The 10,840-nt window shown below is 40.1% G+C and overlaps 1 protein-coding gene across 1 annotated transcript in view; it reads right to left on the bottom strand.

The window, feature by feature from the left end:
- Positions 1 to 10,840, bottom strand: part of M1ap (meiosis 1 associated protein) — a gene marked incomplete at its 5' end in the record, with an annotated part of 77,642 nt that extends 66,802 nt beyond the window's left edge. The window contains 2 exon segments of the mRNA XM_005385475.2: positions 7,976 to 8,267; positions 10,739 to 10,840. Coding sequence (XP_005385532.1) covers positions 7,976 to 8,224 — 249 coding nt within the window.

Raw genomic sequence — 10,840 nt, 5'->3', positions numbered from 1 at the left:
AAAAGAAAAAAAAATGGTGAGAAGAGTTTCAGAAGCCATAAAACTGTACCAAGCCTAGTTGGTTATAAGAAAGTCGGAGTAGAAAAACAGGGGTAAACAATTGATAATATAAAGTAAACTTCAGGAATCAATAGACATATTGACCCGGAAGAGTCCAGTATAGGTAATAATTATTGCCGTGGCTGGACAGAACCCTCAAAACTTTTATTTCTGGCCTTCCACACATCAATTTTTAAATTATCCTATAGATACTATTTCTCTAGGCAGTTCAGGAAAATTTAGGCTGATGTTGCATTGGATGTCAGGTCAAGAAACTGGAATATATGCCAGGTGTGGTGGCACATGCCTGAAATCCCAGCACTCAGGAGGCTGAGGCAGGAGGACTGTTGCAAGTTCGAGACCAGCCTGGGCTATGAAGTGAGCTGAAGGCAAGCCTGAACTGCATAGTGAGACCCTGTCTCAAAAAGACAAGAAATTGGAATATAGTTTTTTTTCTTTTATTTTTAAGTAGTGGCAAAGTGTATTTAAGAAAGTAAAAGTGAAGAGTGAGGGAGAAACTGGCTCTGCAGAGGGACCCTGGGCTGAGTAAAAGTAGAAAAAGCAATCAAAGGACATCCTGGAGAAAGCAGGGGCTACTGTGAGGAAAGTCTCCATAGCTCAGAATATAGTTTTAGCAGTGGATTAAAACTTTTCAACCCCTTTTATAATAAAGTAAAATCTTATAGACTCCCCACATATAAATTGGTATTTCCTCAGCACAAATATATTTTTAATATTCAACTTTTATTTTTTAAAAGGAGAAATAAACTTTTATTGGTTTTAGCAACTTTAAAAAATACTTTTAATTAGCCTGGCAAGCACAAAGTCGTGCGTTTGACTCCTGGTACCAAAAGAAGAATTCAAAAATATAAAAAAACTTTTAATTAATACATGTTCTCAGTACATACTGATTATGTTCATTGTAGGAAACTGATAATGCACATAACTCATCTCATTTCTTTTCCCCCTTCCCTCCATCTCTTATTTTGCCAGCATCAGATTTATTTATCTTATAAATTCTTATTATAAAGTTAATTACCATATATACAGATTAATAACTAGACCCATAGGCCAAAAATATATAAAATATGCTAAATTAAGGTACACTTTTAGATACAGTATCCATGCTGGATTAGCCAATAACTTTTTTCTCTCTTTTTTGCTATTACAAAACCAAAAACATATTTCTCTGTGATTTCAAGAGTGTTTTTCTTCAAAGGTCTACATTTTCGGGCATGTGTCCAATTCAAGACATGTCCATGCTATCACTGCTCGATAAAGAAGACAGTCAGAGCTCAGATTTGTGCTGGATCCAGTTATCAGCAAGAAAGCAGTACGATTAGGGAAGGGTGCCAATTCTGGAACTTTCAAATCCACAGCAACTGAGGCTGAGCCTGGCCTTGGGCTGTGGGGATATCATCCTGGGTTACATAATAAGTTCAAGGCCCACTGCACTTCCAAGAGAGAGACACTGTCTCAAAAAGCAATGCAGCTCAGCAGTACAGTGCCTGCCTGAAATAAGAGAAGTTTGTAATCCCAGCACTCGGGAGGCTGAGGCAGGAGGATCTTTGTGCGTTCGAGTTCAAGGCCAGCCTGGGCTACAAAGTGAGCTCAAGGTCAGCCTGAACTGCATAGCGAGACCCTGTTTCAAAAAGACCAAATAAATATACAAAGTTACTTCAACTAATATAGCTTAACGGCATGAATTTTTCTCTTAACATTGCCTTTTTTGTAGTGTTTTCACTAGTATTTATTTTCTAGATATTTGCAGTTTAGTTTGAAGCTTGGATTTCCTCTTGGACCTAAAAGTTATTTAAAAATTTAAAAACTGTCTCAGTACTAGAGAGTTTTTTCATTTGGCTTGGTTTTGTGGGCTAGGAATTGAACCCAGGGGTCTCAAGCAAGCACTGTAACACTGAGTATATTCCTAGCCCTGTTCTCTGATTTTCATCACTTATTTCTAGCTTTATTGCAGTGTGGTCAAAGAACGTTGGCTGAACTGTTCACATTTGTGCACATCATTGAAGTTTTGAGGCTTATTTGTGTTTTAATACATGATTGGCTTTTGTGACAATTTCTGAGCACTTCAGGACGGTGACTTTATAGATGGTCCCTGATTTACAATGACTTAACTTTTGAACTTTACAATGGTACAAAAGTGATATGCATTCAATAGACACTGTACTTCAAATTTTGAATTTTGATCTTTTCTTGGGCTACTGAAATGCAGTAGGATACTCTTATGATACTTCTGGTTAGCCATGTGATCACAATGGCACATAACTAGTACACTACAGTTTACTGTCACTAAGCTATGATGTTCAGTTGGTTAGAAGTATTAGAATGCATTTTTTGCTGATTATATTTTTGATTTACAATTGACTTATGAGGTCATAACCCCATCTTAAATCAAGCATTTGTATGTATGATTATATTTCTCTTTAAATGTTACCATGTTGTTTTGGTGTGTAGGTATCCCAAACTGATCTATTTTCAATAGATTTCCCTTCCAACAAACTCCCTGTGCTGTCTCCCATAGTTTTTTTCTTGTCTTTTTGAGACAGGGTTTCACTGTGCTGTTCAGGTTGGCCTTGAACTCATAGCCCAGGTTGGCCTCGAACTCCCAGTGATCCTTCTGCTTCCGCCTCCCAAGTTCTGGGATTACAGGTGTGCACCACAATGCCCAGTCCCATAAACCTTCTTGACTACTACATACTCTACTCTGTCTTACATCCTAGCATTAAACTGCCATTCTTGGTTTCACTTAATGCGTTTTGCCTTAATTCAGTCTTGTCTGAGATTGATCATGATCCTTTTTTTGGTTTGTGTTTGCCTAGTATATTTTTGCCTATTCTTTTACTTAACCTTTCTGAATTACTTTGTTGTAGCTGAGAGGTTTAAATATATCAGACTTTTGCTGTGATAAAATCTGTAAAATAAAAAAAGCATTTTAGCACATTGGTTTAGCATAATTGCATTTATTTACATGCCAGATAATTTGTCTTTAGTTCTATTATTTTATTGTACACTTTCTGTTTTTACAGCTTTTAGAAAATCCTGTTCCATGAATTTTTTTCTTTTATTTATTTTTTTTGAGATCCTGGGTAAATCTAGGACCTCTGCACTCAGCTACATCTCCAGCCATTCTTTGTTTTTTTATTCTGAGACAGGATGTGGCTAAATGACTAAATTGTCCAGGATAGGCTCAAACTTCAGATCCTCCTCCTTCGGCTTCCCAGAGTGCTGAGATTACAGGTGGTACCACCAATCAGCACCTCCCCCGCCACACGTATGTGTTTTTCTTGTTATAGAGAGGCTTGCATTTGGTGTTTATCTTTGTAACTATGTTTATACAACCCCTTGTTATTCTTTAGCAACATTCAATTCACCAAAATGAAGATGACTAGCATCTTTCCTTTCTTACTCTTCCTCTCTTCCTGCAGCACTCAATTACAGTCTATTATGTGTCATCTTTCTTAAGGAGCTTATTTTTATATTGCTTATTACATCTCTAGTACCAGTACACCTTAGTATTTAGTGTATCTCTATTATTTTCACCTTGTAGGGATTTCATTTGAATGTCAGTTATTAAATGAAAGTGTTATAAATTAGAGCATGCTTAGTTCTAATAGTTATTGTATATAATATAATTTAAATAAGTCTTCATTAACATGAAAAATTAAAAGGATTGGGAAGATCTCCACAGTGAGGATTTTCTTTTAGAACCCTGCTTTGAGGGGAAATGGAGCATTTTGATTTGAATTATTTATATTAGGGGTGCAATGGATATAAAAGGAATTCTAATATTTTAATTATGAGTCCCTGTCATGATTCCTTATAAAATGTTCAGAATTATTTCATCATACTCAAAGATTAAATATGAGGAGATATTCATCTTGGATAAGATTTCCCATGTTATCTTTCTTCATTTATATTTTGAGCTGCCTCTGCAGATAGAAAATACCAGATATTTAAATAGGTCAGTGACAAAGGATTTAAAGTCATGTTTTTCCTTAAAGATTGGAAGCTGGGTGTGGTGGTGCATGCCTATAATCCCAGCACTCGGGAAGCTGAGGCAGGAGGATCATTACAAGTTCGAGACCAGCCTAGGTTACGAAGTGAGCTCAAGGCCAGCCTGAACTGCATAGCGAGACCCTGTCTCAAAAAAACAAAAGTAAATAAATAAATAGAAAGATAGGATTATTCCATATATTAGGTAGTAGCAGTGTTCCTGGACTTTCCTTGAACTAGTAAGTAGGGTTGGACTTACTGTTCTGTAGGAAGATATTTTGGCTTGTAATTTTTCCTGAGTGATCAGTGAAGAGTCTGAATTCTGGTTAAAAACTTTTGCTTGATTTTTCAGGCCTGACCACACACAAATATAAAGGCTTTATATGCCAGGTCCTGGGGGATGAGGTGGGGTGGGGGGAAGAGATGCTTCCCTCCCTGCATTGCACTACAGCCTCTGAAGTGGGTTCCAGTCAAGGATTTGGACCTCCCCAGCTGATCCTGTTCTTTGAATATTTGTATTCCTATCTCTGGCAACTTCATTCCTAGGTCTCTTTATCTGAGGCTACCCGCTAGGTCTTCCACAGGGAATTTTGCCAAGAGTTCCTTATGGAGGAACAAAGGAGAAATGTTGAAGATTCTTTTTCTATTCTGACTCAGTACTCAGTACTTTTCCACTCCTAGCCTTCTCTCCTTGCTTTCCCCAATCCCAGGGCTATAAAACTGCCAGAGCCTTTTATATAGGGTTCTCTCATCAGTAAGATGATCCTCACATCTGTGCTGATCCATTTGACCCTCAGCCAGTACCCTGTTCATGGGAGAAAAATAGAACAGGGAAAGTAGGTACTTTTTCCACTTTAGACTCTTGCTTATACTATTGTATAGTGACTAAAGGCTTAACCATTTCGTTTTTGGCATAGTATTTTTTTTTTTTTTTTTGAACTGGGACTCAAACTCAGGACCTTGTGCTTGCCAGGCAGGCTCATATGCCACTGAGCTACATCCCTGGCCCAACCATTTCATTTTTGGGTTACTGATTTACTGTTACACCTGGAAGCTCAGCTCTCTTTCCAGGCTCAGACAAGTCAATGGCTTCTAGTATAAAAACGTTTGTCTTTGTTCAACCGGGGCCAAGTGTACTGGGGACTGTCAGGAGGATATAACACAGCCACTTGAGGAGGGAAAAAAATCCTATTATCCTTGTTTGGGACACAAGCTCACCTTCCAATAACTCCCTGTTTTGTACATCTTTCATTTGCCCTCCCATATCATTCTCTACTTTTCTGTATCTTGGTTTGTGCCCAGGAAGCTGATCTATAATGATTCGTTGAGCTCCTTCACGCTTCTGCCTCCAGCTGGGTGTGGCCAATGGAAGGCACAAGCAGGAGACCCAGATTTGGAGGAGAGTGAGATCAGGATATTTTTACCCCTGGTTCCTACACCACCAGATCACCATTGGACGGCTGTATCTCTCTACTGAAGGTGACAAAGGCTCTTTGCTTGGCCAAATTTTAATCAGGCTGCTGAACCTCTTTCTAGACCCACCTGTGCAGTTCCTTGTATAGTTCAGTGTTAGCAAAAAACCCTGCTAAGTCAGTAGGGCAAGAACCCTAGCCCTCAATATCTCATCACTTCCATTATTTGATTAAAAGTCACTAACCTCTCAGGTAATGTCTAGCCACCCTGGCCTACTTCAGCAAGAATTCTGTTAGGAGCCAGGCGTGGTGGCACACGCCTGTAATCCCAGCACTTGGGAGGCTGAGGGAGGAGGATCGCTGTGAGTTGGAGGCCAGCCTGGGTTACAAAGTGAGCTCAAGGCCAGCCTGAACTGCCTAGCGAGACCCTGTCTCAAAAAAAAAAAAAAAAATTCTGTTAGGTTGGTGTAGTCCGACTCTCCCTTACTTCTGATGTTTCTTAGTAATTTTCCGCCTGCTGACTGCAGCCCTGCTCCTTGGCTGAAATTTCCCACTTGCCAATTCTGTTTTCAGAGCTGAGCTGAAACTCTTTTCTTCATGGCAAAACCCCACTGCCAAAGCCCCTGTGACTACTACAACGGTTCTGATAAAGGCTTCTACCATGCTTTCACAAGAAGAGTAAGTTTTTCTTTAACAAAGGCCACAGATCCTCCAGGTAGCTCTCTTCAGACAGCTCTCTCCTCTTTAGTCCTAGGGGTTCTCTGACTATTGCACCATCTTTTGTTCACTTTTCCTAAATGTTGCCTTCACCTTTGTAAATATCCCTTTTCTAGATCTCTGAAAATTACTCAGTGTGAGTATGTCATCTGATTCTTGCTGGCAACTTGACTGACTTACATAGCTCCTTAGATTAGTACCTCATTTAAAAAAAAATAAGAATTAAAATAATTTTAAGACTTATAGGCTAAAAGATAACACTGTAGCTGGGGCTATAGCTCAGTGGCACAGCACCTGCCTGGTAAGTGTGAGGTCATAAGTTCAATTCCTAGTACCAAAAAAAAAAAAAGATAACACTATAGATTTAAAAATTATTTGAATGTATATATCAATAAACAACATGTAGTTGGTGATGGACTGCACATACATGGATGGTATAAGATTATAATGGATTTGAAATATCGTTATTGACCGGAGAAGTCATAGGCACTGCAATATAGTACAATGCATTATCCATATTTGTGGTATTGCTGTGCTGTCAGTCATATCAGTCATGTAAAGTATAGCACATACAATTACATATGGCACAATACTTGATAATAATATGCTACTATGTTACTGGTGTATGTATTTATTACACGAATTTTAAAACTTTTTTTTCTTTTGAGACAGGGTCTCGCTATGTAGCCCAGGCTGGCCTCCAACTTGCACTGATCCTCCTGCTTCAGCCTCCCAAATGCTGGTACTACAAGCATGTACCATGACACCCAACTGGTATGCTATATTTTTATAATGGTATAACTCAAGTAGCATAAAGCAATGTAAATTATTTTAATAGTATCAATGGTGATGCTATCTTTCCACTCTGAATGAGGGAAACTTAGGCATTAATTTAAAAATAAGTAGATCCTAATGAGATGTTACACTAATAATTCATCAATAGATTTATAAAATTTGCTTCTTTGGGAATTTTAAAGAATTTTTAGAATTTTAAAGAATTTTAAAGAATTTAATGGATTTATGTCCATTTAATAGGCTATATTAGCAGCATGGCTGCCTCAAAGAAGGAGATGCATAGAACCGCTGGAAGTTCTCCTCACTGTGATTTTAAACTTTGAACTTTATATAAGGAAGAGAATAGATGTCTGTTGATGAAGGAGCTTTGGCAAAGTGTTGCTATTGGCCCAGGAGTGCTTTCTAAAACCTTAAAAGAATTCAAATTTCATCACTGAACTGTAAAGAAATTTTCATCATATTTTTTTGTCTGGTTAGGGTTAGAGCAAAGAAAACTGGTACCTGGTGTAGGGGACATATTTTAGAAGTTAAAATGTGATTCAACAGTCAGAGACCTATGAAGAGATTTAGAGATTTACTTATTGTTTATACGTCAAAGGAGGTTAGGGAAGTCAATTGTTTACTTTCCAAAGAAGTATAAATGCCTAGGTTTCTTTCCTCTCAGGAGTGGAGGGAGTAGCCTATTTTAACCAGAGTTAATTATTTTGGGACTTTTCTTCTAGTACAAGTCCCCATACATATGCTTTTTCTTTTTTTTTGGTTTTTCTCCGGTACCGGGAACCGAACTTACAAACTTGCGCTTGCCAGGCAGGCGCTTTGCCGCTGAGCTAAATCCCCAGCCCAGTCCTCATATATATGCAGAATGACATCTGACTTTCACAGGGAGACCTGGGGCTATCAGATATGGGAAGCCAGTGCAGTTATTGCTATGACTGTGATATTTGCTACAGAAACCGTATAATTTCTTTCAGGATAAAATGAATAAATATAAATGGACTTACCACAAATGGGAGGATGCACTCATGTTGATTCTGTACCATGTATAAACTGAACAGAGACATGCGATTGGGGCCCATCAAGCTGCAGGCTAGAGAGAAAAAGTTCTGCAGAGCCTCACAAAGGTTAGCGCAGATATCAGCCCAGGATGGTAGAGCAATGTGCACGATGAGAAGTCGTGGGGGTTGCTGGTTAATCTCGGTGGCAGAGGGGAGCCTTTTGCCAGTAGTTCGCCCATGATGCATGGCAGCCATACCACAGCTGGAATTACAGCCACAACCTGGATATTCTCTGTACCTACAAGAAAGGAAAGAAACCACTAGTTTTCATAAAATTCAATTATGTGTGCTCGGTCGAAACAAAGAATACAAGAGTCAGACTGGATACCAAATCAAGCCTTTCTAGCTGGGCGTGGTGGCGCATGCCTGTAATCCCAGCACTCGGGAGGCTGAGGCAGGAGTATCATTGCGAGTTTGAGGCCATCCTGGACTACAAAGTGAGCTCAAGGTCAGCCTGAACTGCATAGCGAGACCCTGTCTTAAAAAGACAAAAAACAAAACAAAACAAAATAAACACCTCTGGGTGATTCTTCTGCTTCAGCTTCCCCAGTGCTGGAATTACAATCATGTGCCATCATGCCTCGTGTATCTGTCATTTTTAAATATTAATTTAGATGATAACTTTAAAATTTTATTTTTAGTTTTTTGCTAATGTATAGAATTATAATTGATTTTTTCATATATTAACTCTGGATTTGAAAACGCTTCTGTACTCTCTCACTAAATATGGTAATTTATCTGTAGCTCTTTTCCGATTTTTTGTCTACAATCATATAACCTGTAAAAAATGATATGCACCAGGGTACATTTACTAAGTCAGATCATAGCAGCCAAAGACTATAGTAGTCTTGTTCACAATTAATCCAAAGTGAGTAAAACAAATGTTAATCTACATTAGAATGGATAAACTGTGGTGTATTCACACAGTGATGAAAATGAATGAACTACAGTTAGCAACAACACAGACAAGTCTAAGAAAGATAATTGTGAATAAAAACAAGACATAGAATACATAAACACATAACATGATTCCATTTACATAGCTTTAAAAATAATTAAAAATAACTATCCTATCTAGGGATGCATACACAGGGATAAAACTGTAAAGAAAAGCAAGGAAATGATTATCACAAAAATTAGGGTAGTGAACCAGGCATGGTGGTGCATGCCTATAATCCCAGCACTCAAGAGGCTGAAGCAGGAGGATTGCTGTGAGTTCCAGGCTAGCCTGAACTGCACAGTGAAACCTGTCTCAAAAAGACAAAATGGCTGGGTATGGTGGCTCACACCTGTAATCCCAGCACTCGGGAGGCTGAGGCAGGAGGATGCTTGACAGTTCGAGACCAGCCTGGGCTACAAAGTGAGCTCAAGGACAGCCTGAACTGCAGAGCGAGACCCTGTTTCAAAAAGACAAAAGAAAAAAGTAAAATGAAGAAACAAAAAGTGATAATGCTAGAAATGAAAATTCTGGAGGATAGGTGGCTTTTGAGACACTGTCTTGCTATGTAGCTCATGATGGCCTTGAACACTCTAGGTAGTTCACACAGTTAAAACACCTTTCAAAGTTTTCATACTTAAGTTAGGAAACAAATGTATTTTCCCCCATTAAGAATCTTTGCAATTGCAGCTTGCTAAGTCATTTTTAGACCTCACACTAAAGTGCAATTGGAAGATTCCTTTAAATGAGGTAAAGGTCTTTCCCCTCTCTCCTCAGATGCATGACCTGTCAAGTAATGCATCTGATGTGTCTGGGCACACTAATAAACAGGATCTGACTTTCTTTTTTTTTTTTCTTTTGAGACAGGGTCTCCTATGTAGTTTAGAATGGCCTGGAACTCATGGAGATCCTCCTGACTCAGTCTCCCCAGTGCTGGGATTTCAGGAGTGCACCACCACCCACGCCCGGCCTCAACTGATTTCTGTCTTTCTGAAAATTGATTAAATCTGAAACTAGGCCTTAAACCCCACCAAACCCAAATTACTCCAGCACTAAAACCCTTCAAGGGCTTCTAACTACGTTTGGAACAAAATTCGAACTCCTTCCCCTGGCCCCAAAGTTCTGCCTGAGTCGTTCGCCTACAGTCCATCCACTGGCCGGGCCATCCCCTGACCACCCCGCCGCAGGCGTCTTTGTGATCCACAAGCACCTCTGGCCTGCCGCTGGGCTCCCGCAGGACGCGGTTTTCCCAGCCCCCACCTCCACGCCCTCTAGCTGGGCGAGCCCTCCTTACAGCACCCTGCACTGTGCTTTTAGGGCCCTAGGACGGTGGCCGCATTGCCGTTTGATAAGGGCCCATTAAACGCCCTGGGGGTTTGGGGGGCTGGGGTGCTGCTCAGTGCTAGAGCTCAGTGCGAAAGCTCAGTGCTTAGAGCTCGCCTGGCACGCGCGCGGCCCTGGCTTCCATTCCCAGCACCGCAAAAAAAAAAAAAAAAGAAAAAAAGAAAAAAAGAATCCAAAAACAAAACAGAACAAAACACCCAAAACCAACCAGCAACAAGTGGTCCTAAGCATCTTTGCCTTCCTGGGCCTTTTCCCCCATTCATAATAATAATAATCAATTGATACATTTTGAGGGCCTTAAACACTTCAAGTTTTTCCCTCACGTGAGGAAAAAATGCAAAGATTTTCTGTGCCCTCAAGGGTCCACTATTTTGCCTCCTCGGACTAAAGAAGTCTGCACGTTCTCGCAACCCTTCGCGCCGCCACACCTGGGACTCCGGCGCCCGTGACTGCAACCCGACGGACTGCGCGGACCGCGGGAGCGCGCGAGGGGACGACGCCGACGAGACGGCGCCGACCGGACGGCTCCG

This window comes from Chinchilla lanigera, unplaced genomic scaffold (genome assembly GCF_000276665.1).
Source record: "Chinchilla lanigera isolate Chin_1 unplaced genomic scaffold, ChiLan1.0 scaffold00023, whole genome shotgun sequence".
Lineage (NCBI taxonomy): Eukaryota > Metazoa > Chordata > Mammalia > Rodentia > Chinchillidae > Chinchilla > Chinchilla lanigera.
The sequence above is the reverse complement of the archived record's forward strand: the minus strand, read 5'-3'. Positions and strand labels throughout refer to the sequence as shown.